This window comes from Piliocolobus tephrosceles, chromosome Y, assembly GCF_002776525.5.
Source record: "Piliocolobus tephrosceles isolate RC106 chromosome Y, ASM277652v3, whole genome shotgun sequence".
NCBI lineage: Eukaryota > Metazoa > Chordata > Mammalia > Primates > Cercopithecidae > Piliocolobus > Piliocolobus tephrosceles.
The window spans coordinates 6,611,871-6,638,695 of record NC_045456.1 but is presented as its reverse complement, the minus strand read 5'-3'; the positions used below and the strand labels follow the sequence as shown (position 1 = coordinate 6,638,695).

Sequence of the window (26,825 nt, the reverse complement as noted above, 5' to 3'; positions counted from 1 at the left end):
TCAAAAAGTAGACCCCCCACCACCCCCCACAAAGCTTCTAAAAAAACACAAGTTTTATTTTAAAACTTTATTTCTGCAAAGCCAATCAAGAAGTGTTGGAAGGAAAAAGTGTAAAAGTTATTCTTGCATATTTGGGAACAGCAAGCACTTAGTTTGAGAAAATGAGGACTTAAAACAGTTGAATCAAAGGCAATACCCTGCTACTTGTATTTAAAATCAACGATGTTCTTTCTTAAGTAACATTCTTCTCTTCCCTAATAGCTACAATATGATACAGTACGCAACAGCTCACTTGAAAGTGCTAGAATCAGAGGATAAAGAAGCCATAAGCCAACCCACTTAACATTTCCTACTATACAATGCCTTTTTGGCGCTTGACAAATCAAGCATTCAATGTAGCATTACATTCAACAGAAACATCTCTCGTACTTTGGGTTTAAGATCCTTGTCCCTCCAGTTCGGATGTCGTGACATCTGACTCTTCATCATTGTAAATATTTTCAGCCTGGAGATAACCAAATAAATTCACAGGTGTAAAAACTCCCTATGGTTTTTACAAGGTCATCTAAAAACAATTTAATCTATTTAGAACTTATTAGTTTCACTTTTACATTTCTTTCTAAAAGCTTCAATAAGGAAATGGCAGGCTAGCCAGTATTTTGAAAAATTCTTTGCCAGTGTGTAATTCCACATGTATACTTAGCCACCCATCCATGCACTAATTTCAATCACTGTTCATAAGAGATGTTTTCCAAAAGCACTTCAAGCATCGTTTAGAGGAAGTGGTAGCCCAGATGTTATGGAAGTCTCAGTTAACACCTTAGAAACGTCAAGTACTCAGTGCTCATCCTCAGAGAACTTAGTGTCATTTGAATGCCTTGACATCTCCTTCCCATATCCCTCATATCTACCACACAGAACGGACACTGGAGACAGAGTAGCGATGCCAAGACTCCAGTGTATGAAGAGCGCAACAACAATGAAAATCAGTGCAGATGCAGAGATTTCTCCTGACCTGATAGGTGCTACAAATAGCAAACAGTGGACGAAGCACCACATGGGACTAAAGATTATATTGTTGAAATGGAAAAAGTTCTTTTAAACTATTTCTGTAAATGTTTGGCATAATATGCACCTACATATTCGAAATAACTTTATTACATTATGTAACTAGTAAATCTCTCCTTTACAAGATAGTCATTCAAGAAAAACATTTTAACTCACCATCTGCCATATCTGCATGATGTTATCCTCAGACACTGAGCAAATGACCCAAGGCTCATTGGGGTTCCAGCTAAAATCTGAAATCTTAGCAGTGTGTCCTCCATGAATAAACTGTTACAAGAACAAAAAAAACTTTGGTTTCATATACTCTCCTGTTAATCCTAATAAAGATTTTAAAAAGTCTTTAGAGCATCAGTATTTCAACTCAGGGTGGGTGCTGTCTGGTTTTGAAGAGAGGGTGGTACAGGCTCAGTAATCTATTTATACCTATTTTGCAAATTTCCAAACCTCCAGAAAAGGTGACAGAATATAGTACAATGGATACCTGTATACCCTTTACCTAGATTCACCAAGTACTAATAGCATAACCGATGCTTTATCCATGTGTCTATACAATGAAATGGCTGAAGACTTCAGCCTGCATTCCTTAAGAATGACATTTTCCTACATAATCAAAATGCCATTTCCATACTGATTATGATGAACATTAATCCGGCATCATTTGCTCATATACAGTTAGGTGCAAATATCTAAGGTAGTCAACCCATTATATGCCATGTAACATACTCTTCTATTATACAAGGGGCCTGAGGAGTCTTCTGGTTCTTCCCCTCTGCACTTTACTAAGATAGGCATACTTCTTGCCCGTCTTTCCAAGGTACACAAACAGCACCAGGGTGAAAGAAAATCCCTGGCTCCGAAAGCATAGCTCCAGACAGTCCCTTATAAGTTATGCATAAGGTGAGACAGCTTTGCTAAACAATTATGAAGAAAGCAGTTGTTCCCTGAAAGAGACAACCTGGTGGGAAGGTACTATGCCTTATTTATCTTAGAATTAAGATTTAAATGAAACAGTTCTTCACAAGGACAATTTTAAATACATTGCTTGCAATTGGGACATCACACTTTCTGACAAAGTCTGATTTGACTCTAGTTTGACAATGAGGTCCCTGCCTGCCGACAACTATGTCTTATACAGTGTATCTATTGTACCGAATAATCTTATCAGGTTAAAAATATGAAGTGGGGCTAAAACTCCACGCCTGTAATCCCACCCTTTGGGAGGCCAAGGCAGGCGGATGGCTCAGGCTCAGGAGTTCAAGACCAGCCTAGGCAACATGACAAAACCCTGTCTACAAAAAATATGAAAATTAGCCAGGCGTGGTGGGGTGTGCCTGTAGTCCCAGCTACAAACTGGGAGGTGGAGGTTGAAACTGGGAGGTGGAGGTTGCAGTGAGCTAAGAATGCCCCACTGCACTCCAGCCTGGGTGACAGAACCAGACCTTGACTTAAAAAAAAAAAAAGGTAAACAGCTTTTTAAAGTACTCTTAAGGGGTACACAAGTGAATATATTGGCTGGGTGTGGTGGCTCATGCCTGTAATTCCACCACTTTGGGAGGCTGAGGCAGGTGGATCACCAGGTCAAGAGACCGAGACCACCCTGGCCAAAATGGTGAAACTCCGTCTCTACTAAAAATACTAAAATTATCTGGACACGGTGGTGTGCACCTGTAGTCTCAGCTACTCGGGAGGCTGAGGCAGGAGAATCGCTTAGAACCCGGGAGTCGGAGGTTGCAGTGAGCTGAGATCACGCCACTGCACTCCAGCCTGGGCGACAGAGCAAGTACTCTTAAGGGGTACACAAGTGAATATATTCTAAGATCACTGGGGCTTAGAGTTATCAAAGCACACTGGTGGAATAGTTCACTACTTTCTTTTTGGGACAGGGTCTCACTCCCATTGCTCAGGCTGGAGTGCAGTGGTGTCGTCATGGCTCACTGCAGCCTCAACTACCCCGGGCTCAGGTTTCTCCTACCTCAGTCTCCCGAGTAGCTGGGACTATAGGTGCACGCCACCACGCCTGGCTAATTTTAATTTATGTTTTTTTTTTTTTTTTGGTAGAGACAGGGTTTTGCCATGTTTCCCAGCCTGGTCTTGAACTTTTGGGCTCACGTGATCCACCCACCTTGGCCTCCCAAAGTGCTGTGATTCCAGGCAGGAGCCACCATGCCCAGGCCCAGTTTAATTCTCTCAAATGTCCCTTGATTTCAAGCTCTCTTGTGAAAAACAAAATCCTAGTGTATTTTCTCAAGCACCTTGGAATTGTTGCAGAGCCATAATATACAAAGTAATACGCTTTCCTTTCTCCCTAAAAAAATTGCTGGAGACCTTGAAAACACTGTACTATGTGAAAGAATCAGTCCCAAAAGACAAAAGTCACATTTACATGAAATATCTAGAATAGCCCAATCTTATAGTGCCAGAAAGTCTCTTAGTAGTTGCCAAGGGCTGGAGGAAGAAGCGAATTCAGAGGTGATAGCCACAGTTTCTTTTGGAGGGTATGAACAATGTTCTAGAATTGATTTGTGGTGATGGTTGTACAAGTCTATGAATATACTAAAAACCACTGCCTTCAAGAACAAAAAAGAAGGAAAAAAATCCCCCAAAACCCAAGAACACCCCCCCCCCCCCCCTGAACTGTACACTTTAAAGAGGTGAACTGTGTAGTATGTAAATTATATCTCAGCAAAGCTGTCATCAAAACAAAAGGGACTGGGGCATTCTTACAAGGTGGGCTTAGTGAACATCTTCTGTGGGCAGGGCTTGCTCTCAAGGGCCTTCTTTACCTTTGAAAACTTGTGGACATTCAATATAATCCATAGGTTCAGAGAAAAAATAAATAAAACTCATGGACAAAGTACAAGTGTGCCAAAAATGAGTACTGGCATTAGAACTAAAATCATAAATGACAAGAGTGATGAGTGACTATCTGCCAAATGATAGGAGGAGACAAATGTTAGATTCAGAGCAAGGACAAGGAACCATTGCTAAATCCGGCAATGTTTCACAGAAAAATGACGAAGCGAGCACTGAAGGACTCAGACGGGAAGAATGAGGATGGGCAGATACCACCATATAAGCTTTCAAAGGGTCAAGGAGATGCATGTGCTTCAGTCGGGCATGGGAGGGAGGTAGTGGGCTCTGCTACCATCAAGATCGAGAAAGCCCTCCTTTTCTGGGCAGGAAACTTAAAAAGCATTTAAAATTTTTTCTGTACTGTTAGGAAATGTTAAGTATTGCCAACTGAATGGCAGTTATACTCACTCCCCATCCCTAAACCATCACAAATACCAGAGTTGAAATCAGTGAGAAATCACTACACACTATTTTCCAGGACCTCAAACCATTCTCAGTGAAACATTCATAAAAACCTACTGGGCACCATTTACTATTTTTGATAAATGTCAAAGCCCAATCGCAATAACCTTCAGGACCTCCATTTTGAAACCATCTGCAAGAGCTAGAATTCGAAGTTCTGACTCATTCTCGAAATAAACGGATCAATGACAATCCAATCTGCATATGGCATTTCATCTTCTATAAGCCAATGCGTACCAGGAGTTCTGGAGGCCCATCTTCTGCATCTTCTGCTGATTGTTCTTCCCCAATTTTACTGTAAGAATAAAGAATATAATGCTTTCACCAGTGAAATTCTTGTAGCACGAACATCTGCTAAACCAGTATCAGCCCAGAAAGTAATCTTAAAACAAAAACACACTCACAAAAACAACTTATTTCTATACTACAATCAATTAAGTTTTTTTTCTTTTTCCTTAGAGACATGGCCTCTCTGTTTCCCAGGCTGCCGTGCAGTGGCTATTCATTCACAGGCACCATCACTGTGCACTAGAGCCTTGAACTCCTGGGCTCAAAAGCAATCCTCTCGCCTCGGCCTCACCACACCTGGCTACTGTTCATATTTCGTGTAAGGGTGGAATGTTTACTTTCTGGAAATAAGTTAGAGTTGTTCATAATTGAAGCTGCAGAATGAGGAATTATTGTCAATAATAAACATTAACTCGAAATCCCTTCATTATTTTAACTGTTTATTGCCTTAGAATTAAAAGGTGAAATGTATAGTTAAAAAAAATCTACATATGAATTGACGTGTAATTCCTATACTTCACTCAAAGCCTTTTGCATCCCAGGAGTAAAATATAATTACATGTCAGTACTATAGATCTGTCTAAAGATATGGCAATAAAACGTTACGAAATGTGTAAGCCAAGGAAGTTTTTAAGGTTTTTCTCTTAAAAACTTCAATTTGTAGAATTTGCCAGTGCTCAACAGTGAAATCACTCTTTATGTATCAGTATCAGCCCTATCCTTTTACCTAACCCAAATACTTTACTAGTAACAACTGCTAAAAAACAAAACCCAGCCCTCCAAGTGAGACATTTTTTTCCTTCCCATAAAATTAACCAAACAATCTCAAACCTGTAGGATTGCTAGACAATTGTATTTCCCTTCCACCTGTCAGTACAGTTGCTAACACTCACCCATTTTAATCCCAAATTTTATCTAATATTTTTAAATTTTTTGTAGAGACAGGGTCTATGTTGCCCAGGCTGGTCTCGAACTCCTGGGTTCAAGCGATCCTCCTGCTTCAGCCTCACAAAGTACTGGGATTATAGACATGAGCCGCTATGCCTGGCCCCCTATCTAATGTAATTTTAATATTGAACAAGCTAAGAAATAATTGTAAGAAGAAATTACACACAATGGTCACAAATTATTGGCACCTTCAGGGGCAATTCAGTTGCCAGGGCATCAGACTTCCAAACCTTGCTGTACACTTCATACCTCTTTATAGTTTTGATTTAGGTTTATTTTACTACTAAAATTGTTTTAAAATCAAATACAATGCCCCAAACTGTCTTCTTTAAAGGTTTTCTACATCTTCAAGTATTTATCATGGCAACAGTTTGCTCCATCAGAACCCTGAATATTAGTTATTTTAAATTTTATATACAACATTTTATTCTCCAGTGTCTCTTCTACATACTGAGGATTACTGCCTCTGTAATTAAGGCAGCCTTGGTTTTAATATACAGGTTGAAGATCCCAAATTCAAAATGTTACAAAATCCGAAACTTTAAGCACCACACGACACTCAGAATTTGGACTTTCACACCGAGTGCAATGGCTCATGCCTGTAATCCCAGCACTTTGGGAGGCCAAGGCGGGAGAATCACTTGGGGTCAGGAGTTTGAGACCAGCCTGGCCAATATGGCAAAGCCTTTTTTTTTTTTTTGAGACGGAGTCTCACTCTGTCGCCCGGGCTGGAGTGCAGTGGCCCGGATCTCAGCTCACTGCAAGCTCCGCCTCCCGGGTTTACGCCATTCTCCTGCCTCAGCCTCCGGAGTAGCTGGGATTACAGGCGCCCGCCACCTCGCCCGGCTAGTTTTTTGTATTTTTTTAGTAGAGATGGGGTTTCACCGTGTTAGCCAGGATGGTCTCGATCTCCTGACCTCGTGATCCGCCCGTCTCGGCCTCCCAAAGTGCTGGGATTACAGGCTTGAGCCACCGCGCCCGGCCGCCTTTTTTTTTTTTTAAGTAAAAAATACAAAACCGGGCATGGTGGCTGTGGCAGTGCCTGTAGACCCAGCTCCTCAGGAAGCTAAGGCACGAGAACCGCTTGAACCTGGGAGACAGAGGTTACAGTGAGCCAAGATTGTGCCACTGCACTCCAGCCTGCCTGATAGAGCAAGATACAGTCTCAAAAAAAAAAAAAAAAAAGAAGAAGAAGAATTCGGACTTTCAGTTCAGATTTGAGATGCTCAACCAGTTAAGTATAATGCAAATATTCCAAAATCCTAAAAATTCCAAAACCCCAAACACTTCTTATTCCAAGTATTTTGGATAAGGGATACTCAACCTGTACTAAATTCAGTCCACTTCAAAGCAATATATTTAATACAAGCAGAAAATAAGTTATTTTTTGGTAATTTAATGATTTAAACTTAAGATGACATCTTATGGAGAGGTATGTAACTGAGCAACTTTATTAAGTTGTAAAGGCTCAGATGAAAAAAGTAAAGAAGTCTAAAATTCTTAGAACAGCAAGCTGAAGTAAAGGAACTTTTAAAAATTGGGAGAAACTCTTTATACAATGAGGCCCCAGAGAACATAAGCTCTCTGACAGCTTGGGCTGTCCTTGTCCCCTTCACAAAGGTCTCCCCAGCGGTTACACAACGCACAGCGGGAGTGCACATCTGCAGAATGAATCACTGAAAGCAAAGTAAATGGTACAAAAACTCAGAATAAACAGTCCTGCCTACACGTACTATGAGATCCAATGAGACATAAGACAGCTACCATCTTGATCTCTCTATATCAAGTGTTTTAAATAGTCATTTGAATGCAAAAACAGACAGACACATACACCTTCATGCCTGAATATTAAGAGACAAAACTCACACCAGAGAAATTTATTTTACAGTTCATTTGCTGCTTCACTTCTATTTTACAAAACAAAGACTCTCTTAGGAAGATACTTAAAAGTTTCTTTAATATTAGGTCTCTTGAAGGGGGATTACCAAATTGCTTTTCTAGTTTATGAATTACTATGTAACTTGCCAGATGAGCATATTTATGCAGTATCTTGTCACAGGACTAAGTTACCTTAAATCCCACACATTCAGGCGGCGGTCAGTACCACTTGAAGCCAGAATAGTTTCATTATGTGGAGACCAGTGGACCTAGTAATAGATAATTTTGAAAATGTATTTAAAGAATCATCCGCTGCTAGGTTTGTGGCTGCTGTTTTAATGTGATATTTTCCTATCCTGCACTCTATGATCTTATCTTTGGCCTGATGTCCTCACTCTCTTGTCCCGGACTTTCAAGTGCTCTGAAAGGGCTCAGCTCTATCCTGTCCTCAGGAAGGCTGCACTCCCCAGCACTGAGGAACTCGGCCTGGGATTTCAATAAATTTATTCAGCCCCATAACCATCACAGAAGCTTTTTAAATCTTCAATAAGGTGTACCTTACCCTATGAACATCTCCATGTAACACCATGGACAAGGCATTCTTTTCAATAGTGGACCCACCAGTCTGGTATAGCTTAACTAATGAATCCCTGGATTTCATTTCTTGACATACAGACACCAGAAAACTGTCACATACCTGGAAAATTTCATCTTTATGAGATTCGAAGGTATGGAGTTTTAATTTTAAGTTACGCAGATCCCATAAAGCTACGGTCTAAAGAAAAATAACAAGTGAAAATGATTTCTAAGCTTTACCTAAGAATTTTCAAATATTTGATTAAAGCACAAGAGAACTGGGTTTTATAAACACCAAATAATGCGAAACCTTATCCGCAGAGCCGGTGGCTAGAATAAATTCGCTGTAGGGATTGAATGAGAGGCAGTTGACTTCGGCAGTGTGCGCATCCACCAAGTGGCTCGGCTTGGAGGTGGTATTGGACCTGGTGTCCCATCTAAAACACAAAGGTAAAGTCACACAGCACCCAGGGAGGACACACTCACATTTGGCCCCACGTCACTGTCACTACACTCCACAACTAGCTCCACTGTGTGAGCCCCTTCATGAGGAAACCAACCACACAGCTGGTGATTCAGACCTTGACCACTAAATGATACATTCAAAACCTACAGAGAACAAGCTAGTGCTGTTAGTCCTGTTTTTTAGATTCCTATTTTAATTACCAACTACTTCAAGCATACGCAAAATACAGACTATGTAGAGAATAATGTTAACAATCTGATACCTACAACTGGTTTTGACAAATGCCCAGTATTTTGTTACATTTGCCTCAGGTTATTTGTTTATAAGATGATAGGTGAATCAAGTCCCGTGGCCATACCTTGATACATTTTCCTCCCTGACCTCCAACTGGCATCACTCTGGATTCCAATCTTGATATTTACCACCACACCAAGTATGTCCCTTCACATGTCCATACCTATTTTTCTTTTTTTCTAAATAATAAGCGATCCTCCCACTTCAGCCTCCTGAGTAGCTAGGACTACAGGTGCACACTATCATACCTAGCTAATTTTTTGTTTTTAAATTTTGTGTAGAGACGGAGTCTCACACTCCTGGTCTCAAGCAATCCTTCTGCCTCAGCTTCCCAAGGTGTTGAGATTACAGGAGTAAGCTACCTAAAGCTGTTTTTTTAAAGCCATAACTTAAAAAAAAAAAAACAAAAAACTACAGCCTGCAGCAATCACTGATGGTCACTCAGGTCACCCATTTAACAAGATCCCACTGAACTTTCCACCTTACATCATAAGTTTCTGATCATCAGCAACAGATCCAAACAATGACTCGTGCAGCAGGTGCCAGGCCACATCCTCTACAACAGCTGAGTGGCCAGTAAAGATCGCTTTAGCATCCACAATTTTGCCTTCTTTTGGTCCTGCGTTTATATCCCATAGACAGACAGTCTAAGAGAGAAGGAGAGAAAAAAAAAAGAACAAGGGCTATAAGAGACTTCCCCCCCTCCCCCGCCGAGACAGTGTCTCAGTCTGGCACCCAGGCTGGAGCACTGTGGTGCGATCTCGGCTCACTGCAGCCTCCGTTTCCCAGGCTCAAGCGATTCTCCTGCCTCAGCCTCCTGAGTAGGTGGGATAACAGGTGCAGGCCACCATGCCTGGCTCATTTTTTTTGTATTTTCAGTAGAGACGGGGGTCTCACCATGTTGACCAGGCTGGTCTTGAACTTCTCGCCTCAAGTGATCCACCTGCCTTGGCCTCCCGAAGTGCTGGGACTACAGGTGTGAGCCACTGTGCCCGGCCAAGAGATTGAATTTAAATGCTAACATCTTATTTAAAATAATTTCATTACAAACAAAACTATTCAACTGTATAAAAGTTTGAGGTAAACACAAGAGAGAAAATATAAGCAAACAGAAGAGTATGTGGGTGCAGCCTCCATGTGAGATGCAGAGGAAAAGGAAACTCCACTGTAATGAGGGGGAGGAGAGACTGAGTACGGTGGCAGGCAAGGACACTGATGCTGGAGTTTCTACCTACATACATTCAGACATTCAAGTACCCCAAATTCACTTAGACAACACAACAAATCACCAAGAGCCGGGCGCTCAGCATCTACTGAACACAAATGCACATCCTAAAAGTTTATACTGGGATGGGAAGACTGGGAATTAAAATCAAACTGTGCCTCTCACATAGCAATAAGCCTCATGGACAAGTCTTTCACTTCATGGCAGAAACCACCATAGACATCAGGAGATGTGACAGGTAAATGACACTGGGCCAGAAACCTCTACTAGTCTACTCTGAGAGGTCAAGGCCTGGGGCCCACAGACAGATCCCCAACGACGCGCTCCTTGAAGCATCAGCAGAGTCCAAGGAGGGGCCATGGGGCCTTGCTTGGGCCTCAAAGGTCACAGCAGCCCACAAATAAGGAGGTCTCATGTGGGCCTTGACATCCTGTCACAGAAAGAATTAAGAGGAAAGTCTTAAGTTTTTAATGAAAAAATATTGCAAGGTATAGGGCAACGATTCTCATTCAATGGTTAATAAGAAATAATCCCATGAAGGTATATTAGCATTATAGTTCCACTGACACTGGTATGGGCTTCATATTTTGTTTTTTGTTTTTTAAAATTCAGAGCACGTGACCATGAAAGGGCTTCATCTCTTTTTATTAAATCACTTTCTTACATGAAAGAGTTTCTCTTCTTCTTTTTTTTTTTTGAGACAAAGTCTCGCTCTCTTGCCCAGACTGGAATGCAATGACACAATCTGGGCTCACTGCAACCTCCGCCTCCCGGGTTCAAGCAATTCTCCTGCCTCAGCCTCCCAAGTAGATGGGATTATAGGTGTGTGCCACCAAGCCAATATTTTTGTATTTTCAGTAGACACGGAATTTAACCACGTTGGCCAGGCTGGTCTTATACTCCTGACTTCAGGTGATCCACTAACCTCGGCCTCAAATCCCAAAGTGCTGGGATTCCAGGCATGAGCCACTGCGCCCAGCCACATGAAGGACTTTTTGTAACAAAAACAAACAAAAAAACCCCAGGAGATACCACTTTACGCACACTAGGATAGCTATAATAAAAAAGACAAGCATTGGTGAGGATGTAGAGAAACTGGAACATTTGTACATTGCTTGCGGAAATGTAAAATGGACAGCCACTTCGGAAAATAGTTTCGTAGTTCTTCAAAAAATTAAACAGAGATACCATATGATCCAGTAATTCCACTCCTAGGTATATATCCAAGAGAAATGAAAACATACATCCACACACAAACTTGTAAACAAATGTTCGTAATTCAAAGTAGCCCAAAAGTAGAAAGAACTCAAATGGTTCATTGACTGACAAATAAGTGAACTGTGGTATATCCATACAGTGGAATATTGTTCATCCATAAAAAGGAATGGAATGTAAGTAATGTTACTTGAAAACATTATGCTAAGTGAAAGAAGCCAAACAGAAAAGGCTACATATATGATTTCATTTATATGAAATATCAAGAACAGATAACTCTTATAGAGACAGAAAAAAAATTAGCGCTTACCAGGAACTGGGGGAAGGCAGGGAATGAGTGGGGAGTCACTGCTTAATGGGTATGGAATTTCTCTTTCAGAGAGCGAAAACATTCTAGAATTAGTGGCGATAGTTGTGCACTTTTGTGAATATACTAAAACCCACTGAATTGTACACTTAAAAAATACTTTATATTAATCAGGTCCCACAAACATTCTAGAGTTTCCATTATAAGGGCCTGGAGGATCATCTTTTAAATAATGGGAGGCCTTTTGCCTATGCTCCCTCCATCCTAAGGCTACTTCAAAAGAGCTTTGTGGAATCCGAAGACTCATACAGGGCAGTATGAAAACTATGTCTCTAAGTCCTGGGGGAATGTTACCACAATAATCAGCAGTATTATCTTAGAAAACCTTTCATCTATATAGCACTCCTTCAGTACAGCTGTGAAGCATCAGCTCTCACTATATGAACAAATTACAAAGAATACGTTTCTCACATGGTCATCAGATGCACTTAGGAGATGTCCACTCAAATTCGAATTCCAGGAGAGACCATAGCCTTCCTTCTGGTGACCTCTCAACCTGAGATCAGGATTACATTCTCCACTTGGGTCTAAGAAAAGATGAAAAAACATTAAGTTGTTCTCTGTTCATCAGAACTGGTGAGAATAAATTCTCACTCCTTCATTGAGTGAGCCATTACAGCAATTGCACATGAACAAGATCTGGTCTGACCCATAACCACTTTAAAAAGCTGTTCTCTTTGCTTCGTTCTTAATACCCAATGCAAATTGAGCCTCATGACCATTAAATGATTGGTTTCTTTGGAAAACCTAATATTATCCCCAACACAAAAATAATACAAACTATAGCTATCCTACAAATTTGGGCAGTGGTAACCCTATCCCCCCAACTCCCCAGTTTTTTAGAAATATTTCTAACACAGCAGGTCTGGTTGATCAGTCCTTGCATGCCTCTAGAGTAGCCTGCAACCATAAATGACCCTTAGCTAACCCCTGGGAATGTGACCCTCAGAAAGTTCATGTCACTCACTGGTAAAGTTGTGTAAGCCCAGAGCAGTGGGGTATGCCATAGGAACCTGTCAAGACTTGTAGGATTGTTTAGCAAGATTCACAATGTATTTGGCTTCACTATTGGGGTTCTCAATTTTGTTACCATGGCTGGTCATAGAACAGGATGTGCCCATGCCAACAGACCTCCACAAAAATCCCAGATTCTGAAACTCAAATGGGCTGCCCTGGGTAGAGACATGTGGCACATGTTCCTATGGTTTGCTGCTAGAGACAAAGTATGTCCCACATGATCGTGGATGGGAAGGACTCAGATGCCTGTAGCTAACCTCTCTGGACTTCCCCTGATGTATATCTTTTTCTTCCTACTTTTGCTCTAGATCCTTTGCTGTAATAAACTTTAGCTGTTAGTATAAGCTGCTTTTAGGTAGTTCTGGCAAATCCCTGAACTTGAGGATGGTTATGGGACCCCCCCCAAAGCAATTTTTAAACCTTTAAATATTATAAAGTATGCTACTTTGACTTAAAAACATTACCAGTTTGAATCAAGAAAACTGCTCAAGTAATGACCTGACTTTATTATTACATACCTGGTTTAGCAGGGTGTTTTGTATAGTCAAAAACCAACACATCAGAAGATGGTGTTTTTGTAGCAATGATGTGAGGATTCTGCGGCATGTAACGAGCACGGTTTACTTCTCCTTCATGATTGATTTTAATTTCACATTCAATTTTTCCTGTTACAGAACCAAAGCCACCAAATTCTAATGTGAGGAGAAAGAAACACACACACACTCAGGATTAAAATTCACAAATTACTTAGTTCAATCAACCCAACAGATTTTGACCTGGCAGAATACAACACAAATTGACAAGCCAAAGACAGAGACATGCATAGAGAAAATCCAAAAATGTGGGTTCATTTGCCACATCAATTTATTCTTAAAGCCCATTTGCACTGGAAAATATTGGTAGCTGCCTAGCTGCCTTATGCAACTTAATTCGGTTCCACCTTGGATCTAAAACTGTCCTCTTTCAGTTATGAAGATGATACAGTTATTCACTGAAATTTCAAATAACCACATAATAAGCAGACTAACAGTTTTTTACTTCAAATACAACTCATTGGAAATGCTGCACTGATTTAGCATCTTATTTTAGGATTCATCAAAACAGGAAAGGTTTTAACCCTCAGGAGTATGAACACCCTTTGAGTCTAAAGTCAGAAGCATCCTCAAATCAGTGTGAAACCCATGCTAACCCCTACCTGTCCCTAAACACACATACGTTGGCTCTGCTAGCATCCTTGGTTTAACTGCTAGTGCAGTGCCAAGGTTAACCTCTCCGCCCATCTGGTGTGTGAATAAGACTGTAGTATTAAATAATCATGAAAAAGGCCTTGTAAAGTAACAAAGCCATATAAAAAAGCACAGTAACTTCCAAGAAGTAGCAACATATTAGCAGAAAGAATGCAAGTAGAGAGAACATCTAAGCAAATACAGCAAACAAGAACATTCTTTTTTGTGCTCATAGATAAAAAACTTGAATTAGTTGCTGAGGCTTAAAAAGATAGAAGAGTTCACACTACAATTGTGTTATTCTTCCTGACCTATATTGCCTTTTCTTTGCACATTCCATTTTAGCTCACCCTGTGTCTCAGGTCAGGGACAACTAACACAAATGCCTACTGGAGCCAGGCTGGTAAGAAGTAAAATAGACCGGGGCCTGGAGCAACCACCAAAAGGAGCAAACCATTTCTCAGTTCCAGGCAGCTCCTTCTATGTGGAATGTTTAATGAACATTGGCTTCCATGTCTTAATATTAGTATCTAGCTGTTCTCTCTGAAGCAAACATAGCTTACTATTGCAGTGTGGCTGAAAAAAACATATCTCAAATCCACGATTACTCCAAAGCTCCTCTACCCACTACTCTCACGTGACAACATGCAAAAGGACCCTTTTTCCTCGTAGCACCTTCTGTTCCATAGTGTCAATGGAAGAAGTGTGCCTCAGCATGCTAAGACCCCTCCTGATCCAATAGTCTCCTGCCTCCTGAGACTGCTCCAAACCTGCTTCACTTTGACCTTCAACATCCCACTGCATGGACTCCAGTGGCTCTAACCCTTCTGCTACAAAGATACTCAAGTTTCCTGATTCCTTTAGCTAAAACAACCTGAAGAGCTCTCCAAAAAAAAGGGGGGGGAGGAGGTGGCGTTTCCAAGTAGGATTTACTTTGAACACAAGAGTTTTGTTTTCTCAAACTTAAAATTTTGAAGTCACTGTCTTAATGATCATATCCATTAAAAAATATAACTGAATATTGGTCAGGCGCAGTGGCTCACACCTGTAATCCCAGCACTTTGGGAGGCTGAGGCGGGTGGATCACGAGGTCAGGAGATTAAGACCATCCTGGCTAACAATGTGAAACCTTGTCTCTACTAAAAATACAAAAAATTAGCTGGCTGTGGTGGTGGGCGCCTGTAGTCCCAGCTACTCCGGAAATCACTTGAACCCAGGAAGCAGAGGTTGCAGTGAGCCGAGATCGCACCACTGCACTCCAGCCTGGGTGAAAGAGTAAGACTTTGTCTCAAAAAATAAATAAATAAATAAATAAAACATATAAACAAACTGAATATTAACAAAGGTATTAAATTATTTCAGCTACTTGTTAGAATACACTAGATGTGTAACTTTAATAGTATATTAATATCGTTATGCAGAGACTGTTAAACTGCAAGCCCAGTAAATACATACACTTCAGGGTTAAAAGCCATTTAAAAATTTCTGATTACAATATATTCAGGCCAGGAGTGGTGGCTCATGCCTGTAATTTCAGCACTTTGGGAAGTTTAGGCAGGTGAATCACTTGAGGCCAGGAGTTTGAGACTAGCCTGGCCAACATGATGAAACTCAGTCTCTACTAAAAATACAAAAATTAGCTGGGCGTGTCGGTGGGCGCCTGTAATCCTGGCTACTCTTGAGGCTGAGGCACGAGAATCACTTGAACCCTGGTGGTGGAGGTTGTAGTGAGCCGAGATCACACCACTGCACTCCAGCCTGGGCGACAGAGCGAGACCCTGCCTCATAACAAACAAAAACAAAACACAAAAAACTCCCAATGTTTAAAGAAATAAAGCATACAGTTGTCGGGGAATGAACGATAAATTGTGGGAGAGGTAAACTGGGTGAATCAATTTGGAGAACAGTTTTCTATGAAGTTGACAATGAATATACCACACAACCCAGCAGTTTCACTACACTAGAGAATGTAATATTTTTGAGACAGGATCTTGCTCTGTTGCTCAGGATGGAGTGCAGTGGTGTGATCCTAGCTCACTACAGCTTCAAACTCCTGGGCTCAAGAGATCCTCAGCCTCCCAAGTAGCTAGACTATAGGCATGCGCCACCACACATGGCTAATTTTTAATTTATTTTTTGATAGAGACAATGTCTCACTGTGTGCCCTGAATGGTCTTAAACTCCTGGGCTCAAGCGTTCCTCCTGCCTTGGCCCCCCAAAGTGTTGGGACTATGGGTGTGAGCCACTGTGCCTGGCCAGTATTTTATTTTCAGTAAGGAAAAAACCCTAAGGCATGTATTAGAAAATGCCAATAGCATTAAGCCATTTGGGACTGTGAAGAGAGAGTTAATACAGCAGTCTGGGTGCTTAGCCCTGGAGTCTCTGAGGAACACTAGGACCCCATTACTGACCCTTGGCAAACTCCTGGGAACATGCACCTCAGAATGTTCTTTCTGTCACTGATGAACTGATGATTTTGTGGTGTGCACCTGGAGCAATGGACCGCGTTGTACCAGTTTGTCAGGTTTACTTTGCAGATATCAAGATTGATGATACATACCTTCTTTTATAACTGGGTCCTCAGTTTGTATTACTGGGGTCCTCAAGTTTCAGTCGCCATAGCTGGTTGTCAGCAGGATGTGCCTATGTAACTAGTCCCCCAAGAAAACCTCAGACCCCAAGACCCAAACAGGCTTCCCTGAGCAGAGATATTTCACACATGTCCCTGCAGTTTGCTGCCAGAGAGAAAGCACATCCTGTGTGGCCTTGGACAAGACTTGTGCCAGACCTCCCTGAGCTTGCCGATGTACATCTTTTTCCTGCTGCTTTTGTTTTGTGTTCTTTACTGTAACAAACTTTAGCCACAAGTATAATTTGCTCTTGGGAGTCCTAGCGAAATCACCAAACTTGGGGTGGTCATGGGAATACCAAAAACAGGAGAGTATGTGTTTGACTAAATTAAAAAAAGAAAAAAAAGCCGACAGATTCCTAAATTAACCCTACCACTACTCCCACTCTCCTCAAACAAAAAAATACCCACTGCACACACCAACACATATTACTTCTACCAAAGTGGAATATCCTAATTACACATAGCAGTTATCCACTTAATTTATCTTGGATACCTTCCTATACCAGTGCGTACAGATTTTTCTCATTAAAAAAAAATTTTTTTTTGAAATTTTGGTAGAAATGAGGTCTGTGTTTTACAGACTGGGCTTGAACTCCTGAGCTCAAGCAGTCCTCCCACCTCGGCCTCCCCAAGTGCTGGGATTATAGGTGTGAGCCATGGCACCTGGCCTTTCTTTCTTCTTAATTGCTGAGTAGTATTTCAAACATACCATGTGCTTAACCAACTTTCTATGAACCAACATCTGGGTTACAAGGTTGATCCTAATTTTTCAATTCTGCAATTACGGCTAAAATCCTTGCGCACATGTAGGTGAGTAGTTCTGTAGGATAAAGTCCTAGAAGTTAAATTACTGGGCCAAAAACTAATAGTATAGTTTTAATAGCATATGCTTTGAAAGAGGCATTTTCCCTTTGACATCAATATTGGAATATATGATATACCTACCACCCTTGTCACTGTCACAATGGGAAGCATCAAACTGTGCATCATCATTGGGAATATGTACTCGAGCAACCACCAGATGATTCTGTTCATCAGACGTATGAGTCCCCAGCACTAGCCAATGAAGGGCATAATCTTTTCCTTCCGGTCTGTTTAAGAAAGAAAATAAGTCACACTAATCTGACAAGAAATCTCCAGTTGCTAACAAATTCAGTCTAGTTCCCTCAAAATACATTCACATTTCTTTAGCAAATATATACTTAGCATCAACTGTGTATCTTCTCCCCCTCTGGTTACCAACTTTACAATCCCCACATATGCAAATGTAAGAAAATATTCTAGCTACAATATGCAGAGGGCTTGCTTCTTTCTCAAAGACCCATCCTCCTGTGCCTCAATTATCAATGTGAACACTACCTTTTATAGAGCAGCACTCTGGGGAAGGCAGGCCCAACTCAGTATAACACAGACAAACATCTACACAGGAATCCACCAACAATCCCCACACTCATAAATCACAACTTCCCACCTAAAGAAATCTTCTTCCCACCTAAAAATATCTTACACACTAGATGTTTCCTATTTCCCAATAAGAAATTCTACAAGGTAGTAAAGTGTTGAATCAAAAAAACTTAGCTTAAATCCTGGATCAAACTAAAATGCAATTGGTTAAAACACAACCTCCCTGGGGCCTCAGTTTCTTCACTGAATAAAACAGGCTATAAGTGCAAATGGCATGATGTGAAACTCCTTGACGTTTATGATACCTAAGTTTATGAAACGAACATTCTCAATTTTACTGAGGCATCTTTGTTACCTTGTTCTGTAGAAACTCACCTTGAGGCTGAAGAACTTGCCCAAACCTCTTGGCACCTTGGTCCAAGCAGTGATTTTTGCATCAGTATCTATCAAAAAGGCTTCCCCATTTGTATTATCAAGAACACAATTTTCAACTGTGCTCCATGGTCCTACTTCAATGAAGAGGACTGAGAAATAGGGCTCTAGGCCCCAACACAAGACAAGTTAGGACATTTATCTGTTTCTAAATTTCAGCTGCACAAAGGACTCAATTTTTTTTTTGTTTTTGTTTTTCCTAAAAAGATTGAAGGTTACTTCTAGGCAAGTAATTTAGTAATAACTTAAGAAAATACAAGGCCGGGCACGGTGGCTCACACCTGTAATCCAGCACTTTGGGAGGCTGAAGCGAGCAGATCACGAGGTCAGGAGACTGAAACCATCCTGGCTAATACAGTGAAACCCCGTCTCTACTAAAATACAAAAAATTAGCCAGGTGTGGTGGTGGGCAGCTGTAGTCCCAGCTACTTGGGAGGCTGAGGCGGGAGAATGGAGTGTACCTGGGAGGCGGAGCTTGCAGTGAGCCGAGATCGTTCCACTGCACTCCAGCCTAGGCGACAGAGCGAGACTCCATCTCAAAAAAAAAAGAAAAAAGAAAATACAAGATGCAATTTTACCAAGATTTGGCTTACAGTAAAAAAGTGCGTGCACAGACACACGCACACACACACACTCCCCCAAGAACAGAGTAAGGCAGCCATGACTAAGCAATAGCAGCGTGTTTGAAAAAAAGACATCTGGGCGCGGTGGCTCATGCTTGTAATCCCAGCACTTTGGGAGGCCAAGGCAGGCGGATCACCTGAGGTTGGGAGTTCGAGACCAGCCTGTTCAACATGGAGAAATCCCGTCTCTACTAAAAATACAAAATTAGCTGGGCATGGTGGCACATGCCTGTAATCCCAGCTACTCAGGAGGCTGAGGCAGGAAGATCACTTGAACGTGGGAGGCGGAGGTTGCGATGAGCCAAGATCACACCATTGCACTCCGGCCTGAGCAACAAGAGTGAAACTCCGTCTCAAAAAAAAAAAAAAGAAAAGGAAGAAGACATGGGTCTTGATTGATACATGCACAGTGGGCCAAGAATATGATGTGGCTATCAAAAAAGTAATTAATTCTATCTTAGGTGGTCTTTATATGCGTGTAGGGGGCAATGCACATGAGCCCATGTGCCCCCGCCCCCACTTTTTTTTCTTTTTTTTTAAGAGACAAGCTCTATGTTGCCCAGGCTGGTCTCCAACTCTTGGGCTCAAATTGATCCTCCTGCATCAACCTCTTCAGTAGCTGGGACTACAGATGTGTGCCACCACATCTGGCTTGCCCACTTATTTTTAACCAGTAAAACCATTAAAATTAGGCTCCAAGCAACATACTTTATGAGGACTTGGACAGAAATCAAACCTTTACAGGGAATAGTGGCTTAAAATGAAAGGGTAAGCCAGGTACAGTGCTGTGCACCCACAATACCAGCTACTAGGGAGGATTGCTTAAGCCTAGGAGTTCATGTCCAGTCTGGGCAACATAACAAGATCCTGTCTTTAAAAAAAAAAAAAAAAAAAAACCCAGTCTGGGCAACATAGCAAGACCCTGTCAAAAAAAAAAAAAAAAAAAGAAAGAAAGAAGAAATATTTGGCCATATGCGGTGGCTCATGCCTCTAATCCCAGCACTTAGAGGGCCAAGGCAGGCGGATAGCTTGAGCCCAGGAGTTCGAGACCAGCCTGGGCAACATGGCAAAATCCCATCTCCACCAAAAAAAAAAAAAAAAAAAAAAAAGGTAAATATTTAAAAAGAGAAATAAGAATGCTTGAGAGAAAGAAGGCACCACAAAGCAATGGCGGGACTGATATCAAAGGAAAAAAGTGACTTCTTTTTTGTGGAGTTAAGCAAGAAAATTGAGACCAACAGGTAAAAAATTACAGGTAGACAGGTCAGTTTATCATAGGCCCTTTCTAATGAACACTGTCCCAAGATGGACTGAAGGAGCTTAAAAATCCCTCTGGACTCAAATTTAATTATTCCAGTTTTCCCCAATTTGATCATCATATGAGAACTTTTCTTTTTACTAGAAATCCTTTCACCTCCATCACTATAACACAGCCTGTTTTCCTAAACTAATCAATATGACACTATTTTCCTCCAATACTGGATGTACTTAAAGGCTGCAGAAACACTAATGGTTAAGAGAGCCTATTCATTTTCAGTGCAGAATTTTCTGACCCCAGTAACTACCACTAGGAAATTTAGCCAAGCATCACATAAATATGGCCTATTATAAGATCATTCTCAGCAGTATTGTTTATAGCAGCAAAAAGACTGAAAATAACTAAACATCCATCAGTAAGGAACTGGTATAATATATTACACAGTGTATCCATAAACAAAATTCTATGGCACCCTTGAAAAGAACAAGCATATCCAAGCATGCTGACAGGAAAATCTCCAATATATACTCTTACTGACAAACTCAAGTGAAGAACTTGCTACCATAAAAAATGATGAAGATACAGGTATGCACTTCTACACACTGGCAAGGATCGGTTAGGAAACTGAAAACAATGACTGGGGAAAGGAAGTAGGACAGTAAGGGATGTGGAAAGGGGATTTATTCTTCACTCTACATCCTTTTGTACTTCCTGAATTTGAAAAACTACAAAGCTTTTTAGGTAAACAATAACTTAGTCTCAATATATTTAAAACATTATTCAACAAGAGATATGAAATAACTACCTAATTTAAAAAAAAAAAAACCAATTTCTTGGAGATACCTAAATAAAACCTTTTTTTTTTTTTTATTAGGTGTGTAACTCAGTCTCGATCTGCCACCCAGGCTGGAGTGCAGTGGCCGGATCTCAGCTCACTGCAAGCTCCACCTCCTGGGTTTACGCCATTCTCCTGCCTCAGCCTCCCAAGTAGCTGGGACTACAGGCGCCCGCCAGGTCGCCCGGCTAGTTTTTTGTGTTTTTTAGTAGAGACGGGGTTTCACCGTGTTAGCCAGGATGGTCTCGATCTCCTGACCTCGTGATCCACCCGTCTCGGCCTCCCAAAGTGCTGGGATTACAGGCTTGAGCCACCGCGCCCGGCCTAATAAAACCTTTTAAAAGCCAAATCAACAATTGTAATCCCAGCATTCTGGGAGGCTGAGGTGGGTAGATCACGAGGTTAGGAGTTTGAGACCAGCCTGACCAACATGGTGAAACCCTGTCTTTACTAAAAATACAAAAATTAGCTGGGTGTGGTGGTACACACCTGTAATCCCAGCTACTCAGGAGGTTGAGGCAGGAGAAACGCTTGAACCTGGGAGGTGGAGGGTGCAGTGAGCCAAGATGGTGCCACTGCACTCCAGCCTGGGAGACAGAGTCTTGCTCTGTCTGCTCTGTCTCCCAAAAAAAAAAAAAAAAAAAAAAGCAAGCCAAATCAATTATTTGGACAATTACCTAACTCAGCTGAAGGACAACAATAGCTCAGAAAGTCCAAGTAATCGTTCTGAAGCATGTTGTAAGTTGGCAGAAGAAAGGCTTATGAGGTGGAGCAGAGTCTTGTTCCTCAGAGTCAGACACTGAGGAACAGTCAACATTTTTACTGTCCTGTATGGTGATAAAACACAGTCCCTTTATACCCCAAACTGAACCCTGCAAAGCACCACACAGCAATCCTCAACATCCAAGAATGCAGGCTGCTTGGCATTTTCTTACATTCTCTAAGGCACTGCACGTCCCACAACTCAATCCCACAACAGTTTTGTATACAAAGAACACCATGATACATATCAAATAATTTAATTAAAGCATTTTCTGTTGCATTCCTAAGTATTACATATTATAGGTAACATTTAAAAAAAAAACTTCAGCAAGTAGCTTTCATTGAAATCCAAATGAAGAAACACAGAGCTATTTCAATCCTGACAAATTATTTCTGAACAGGAAGGGGTGGGAGAATCAGCATCAGTCACCACTTACTGTGTACTTATGCTGCACCAGGCACTTTAACATGCATGATCTCATTTAATTCCCTCAAATGTAGGTAGTCAGTACAACCAACATCTCCATTTACAGCCCAGACAACACGGCCCCAGTTCACGAAGCTAAGAAGAAGCAGGGGCATGATTCTAACCCAGGTCTCTAAGTTTAAAGTCCCTGCTGTTTTCTATTATGTTACAGTGGGTCAAAAAGATCCCCCAAAAGGTAAATTTAGTTAATACATTTTAAATCTGCTTAACAGACCAAAGAGGCAAATGCACATGATGCTCAAACCAGAACTTGAATACTCCTGAGTATACGATGCTTAATCTAGTTTTCAATCTGTTCAAAGGTGGCTGTAAACGTCAATGCTTCCAAGTGTCCATTACTTAGTTCTTCTCTACTCTTCCCACATCTGTACATTTACATTTAGATTTTTGGGAAGCCCAGTGGAAATTCCTATCTGTATGGAAATCAATGTTTGCATATGGAGAACCTAGCCATTGTAAGAGCAGTTTTATATACAATGAGATTATTGTAATTATTATTTTTATTTTTAAGAGACGGAGTCTCGCTCTCGCTCTCACCCAGGCTGGAGTGCAGTAGTGAGATCTTGGCTCACTGCAACCTCCGCCTCCCAGGTTCAAGCAATTCTTCTGCCTCAGCCTCCCTGTAGCCTGTAGCTGGGACTACAGGCACACGCTGCCATGCCTGGCTAATTTTTTTTTTTTTTGTATTTTAGTAGAGATGGGGTTTCACCGTGTTGCCTGGGCTGGTTTCAAACTCCTGAGCTCAGGCAATCCACCTGCCTCGGCCTCCCAAAGTGCTAGGATTACAGGCATGAGCCATCGTGCCCAGCCAAAATTAGCTTATTATTTTTATAACTTGTTGCAAAATCCTCTTTTTAGGTTAGAGTTTCATTTAATCCTCTTTAAATTATATGCCCACAACACCCAAATTTAAGATGCTTTTTTGTTGTTTCTTTGGAAGACAGGGTCTCACTCGGTTGGCTAAGCTGGAATGCAGTGGCGCAATCATGGCTCACTGCAGCCTTGAACTCCTGAGCTCAAGCTTACCTTCCAAAGCGCTAGGATTACAGGAGTATAAGCCACTGTGCCTGGCCCCATATTTAATACACTTTAAAAGTACATGGTCAAGTTCCTACTAGAAAAGGTTCAAGTGAATGAGCAAGGCAGACTAACGCAGGGACCAGCTGTGTGATCTTGGGATGGCACTTAAACGCTCACTCCCAGTTCCCCTATCAGTAAAACAAGGATAATGAAAATTACCTACAGCATAGTACTACTATGAGGATTACAACAACAAGACGTAGATTCTTCAGATGTGCCAGGCCCTGTTCTGACTGCTCAATAAATGCCAGCAATTATTACCAGAGAAACCGTAGATCTAACAGAAAAGAATACTCTTATGAAGACTAACGACAATCTCAAAGTGTATTCCATAAGCCGACAACATCTTTTCTTTGGTCAATTGTTAACAAGGTCTTTTTGCCTTTACCAATTAAAATGTATTTATCTTGGGTGACTGTTACGTGTGTTCACTTTGCAAAAATTTATGAAGCCATACAACACTTATGATGTGTGAACTTTTCTGTAAATATTCTCTTCTTTTTCAATAAAGTTTTAAAGAAACGCATTAGTTTGGGCCCAGAGAGATGCTGCTCTACATTGGAGCACAGGAAATGTCAAATATATTCAGTGTTTCCTCCAAATACCATTAATCTCACAACAGATTCTTTCTCCCCTTTTACCAGCACAGTATACGCCAGAAATCATCCCATAAATCACGTTAAGTTTTGAAAATAAAAACCACCTGCCACCCCAAGCAAGGGCTGATTACATACTTATGTTCTAGGTATAAAACGCCAAAACTAGGAAATTCAGAACGACAGTTAAATTTAAGCAAAAAAAAAAAAGTTGCCAGAAACCCTTACTTAGTCACTTCAGGAAGCCACTGAACAGTAAGACTGGGCCACTGAAGAGCATGGGTCATAACCAGGTCATACAGAAACGGTGTATTCTTCTTCCAGATTTTATATTCTTCATTGATGACACGCTCCTCCACAGTATCTTCAAACACTGAAATTTGGAGAAAGCCCACACAATTAAGTGGCTGAGATGGATCGAAGTCAGAAATTGGAGGTCACCTCAAGATGGCCACACCTCATGTACTCTTTTCTTTTACCTCTAATTTGGACACGGACAACTAACTGCTCTTCCAGAAGGTGGAGAAAATACTACCAACCAGGAAGCCTGTTTTTTCCGTTGAGATTAATACCCCCTGCGTATACCATGTTGGGTAGTCAATTGAAATTGTTTACCCTGTTACAGCTGTTCGCACCTGTTCTAAGATGACGACCTGTACGTACAGGGGCTGCGCGACCCACTCGGGAAGACACATGCACGTGTACCAGAAGCCCACAGGCCTGGTCCCTCCAATCCCCATCAGGGAAGGCCCCAGCTCCCACGACACCCGCCTCGGCAGCCATAGGCCTGAGGGCTCCAGCAACCCCCGGACAAGGGCCGCGACCCCGAGGCGGTCAACGCGCGCGCGTAGAAGGAGCCGCGGCGCTCGCTTCCCGGCGGCGGCGGCCGCCTCCGCCCCGGGGCCGAGGGCGCCGGAGGGAGCGCAGCCGCCGGAGGAGGGAAAAGAAGAGGGGGGCCCAGCCCTCGGCCCCGCGCCCGGCTCCGGAAGTGCTCGGAGCCCTCCGCACGGCAGTCCCGTCCCGCGCAGGCCCCTCGAGGCGCGCGCCCAGCCTCGCGCCCGGCCCCGCCCCCCGCTCCGCACGCCAATTCGCGCCTTTCGCCGGCGCGTGCCGCGGCCTCGCGCGTCCGCCGCCCCCCGCGGCCCCGGCGCGCGCCGCCCCGCAGGGCCTCTTACTCTCTTTACTCGCCATCTTGCGTCGGGTCGTTCGCCCCTCGCCGCCGCCTCGGACTCCCCTCGTTAGCCAAGAGCAGCCCGACCACTGGCGCTCCTGCCTTTCCCAAACGCGTCACACACTCCCCGCGGTCGAAAGCCCGGGCCCAGTCTTGCTGCCTGGGTGCTCCCCAGACGCCGCGTCCTTGTTTCCTGCCTCCTCCCCGCTCGCGGGTACCGAGGTCTGAGGCGCTCTTCTCTCTCTCTCCAAACTTGGAACGAGACTTTTCAACCCGCGCCTCGCAGCCCGCCCAGGCAGCTAAGCGCAGGCGCATCCGCCCTGGGAAAAGTGAGAGGAGGCGGAGAGGCGGGTCTGGGAGCCAACGGCTCCAGCGCCGCGACCAATGACGCGCGGCGGGCGGGTTCACGCGGCGTTCGGAGGCGGGCTTCTGGGGGTGGGCGGAGCGTCCCGCGGCAGGAAGTTGGCGATGCGCAGGCGCGACTGCTCGCCCGGCGCTCCCAGGGCCGGCCGCGGGGGCGGATGGGGGCGCGCGGGGGCGGGGCGGATGAGGACCCGAGGGGGCGGGGCGGATGGAGGCGCGGCAGGCCGGCTGAGCGGGGGCCGCGAGCCCCGGGGCGGCTAGCCTTGGGGCCCCCGGGGCGTGGTTGCTTGTAGCGGCAGCGGTGGTGGGAGTGAGAGGGGGGGCAGGGAGGCTGCTGCCGCTTAGCCAAGCAAAATCTCAGAGCAAGAGGGGAAAATGGTTCCTGTTCTCGAGAGATTACTGTGCCTTCAAAGTCTCCCTGATAATCACGGACATGCAATTCTCTGCACCCCTGAAATGTTCTCCTCCAGCTGACTGGCCTTTCCTGGGGCCCGGTCGGGCCGAGGTGGGGCTGGTCTCAGAGGGAGGAGAGCTTTTGGAGAGGCCGCGGGCGTTTTCTGCCTGCAAAAGCCGCCGGGCCGCCTTGTTAGGCTAAATGTGCAGCCTGTGGCTGCACAGGCCGCCGGCGGGCCGAAACCGATTTGCATTGTTACATTTAATTTGTTCGATGTTTGAGTCCTTAAGATGATGGTTTGCGGCCTCTTAGTGCTTCAGGGGATTTTGTTCCTGCACTGGCGTTCCTTTCTCATCCCAGCCCCGGCCCCTGCTGAGTCATTTTTGTCACCTGCAGGGGTCCCAGGGCGACCCCACCCCAAGCTGGCGGAGCTGGAGAGAGCAGGGCTGAACTGCCCTGGGCCTGCTTACCTGAGCCCTGCTCTGCTCGGGAACTTCGTAGGCCCTGGGGAGTGTGTCGGGGGAGGAGAAAACTGGCTGCAAGGCCAAATGGGGAATAGAAGAAAATGAGGGCCAGGAGCAGAGGGGACGGAGTTGGGGGAGGCGTGCGTGCCAAGGGAACCGAAGTGTACGTCCAGCTCCGAGAGAGGCTCCTCTTGCAAAAGCACCCCCGGAACATTTGCTGCCTTGATACCTTTCCAAGTGCCTTCATGCTCAGATGCTATCTTGCAGATGCCGCTGTCATGCCCACTTTTCTGACCGGGACGCAAACCCAGACGTTAGTCAGTGGCAGAACCAGTCACATATTCCCTTCTGTAGATATTTACTGTCTTGTTTCCGATACAATACAGTTCATTATTATAACGCCCTCCCCCCAAGCCGGGTCAAAGAATCTTGTTAGTGCCT

General features: G+C 43.2%; 1 protein-coding gene across 2 annotated transcripts; it reads right to left on the bottom strand.

Annotated features, from left to right (window-relative positions):
- Positions 1–52: 52 nt before the first annotated feature.
- Positions 53–25,494, bottom strand: RBBP7 (RB binding protein 7, chromatin remodeling factor). 2 transcript variants are annotated; one of them, XM_023198922.2, is made up of 12 exons: positions 25,168–25,494; positions 24,221–24,365; positions 17,461–17,606; positions 13,176–13,349; positions 12,052–12,167; positions 9,320–9,480; positions 8,384–8,510; positions 8,195–8,272; positions 7,690–7,766; positions 4,621–4,678; positions 1,225–1,335; positions 53–505 (listed from the first exon to the last, which is right to left on the bottom strand). In XM_023198922.2, exons 1-12 carry the CDS (start codon positions 25,181–25,183, stop codon positions 437–439), a joined length of 1,278 nt encoding a protein of 425 aa, XP_023054690.1. In that variant the 5' UTR covers positions 25,184–25,494; the 3' UTR covers positions 53–436. The 2 variants fall into 2 exon arrangements, with proteins under 2 accessions (XP_023054690.1, XP_023054689.1); XM_023198921.1 differs by lacking the exon at positions 25,168–25,494 and adding an exon at positions 24,628–25,011.
- Between the last annotated feature and the right edge of the window lie 1,331 nt (positions 25,495–26,825).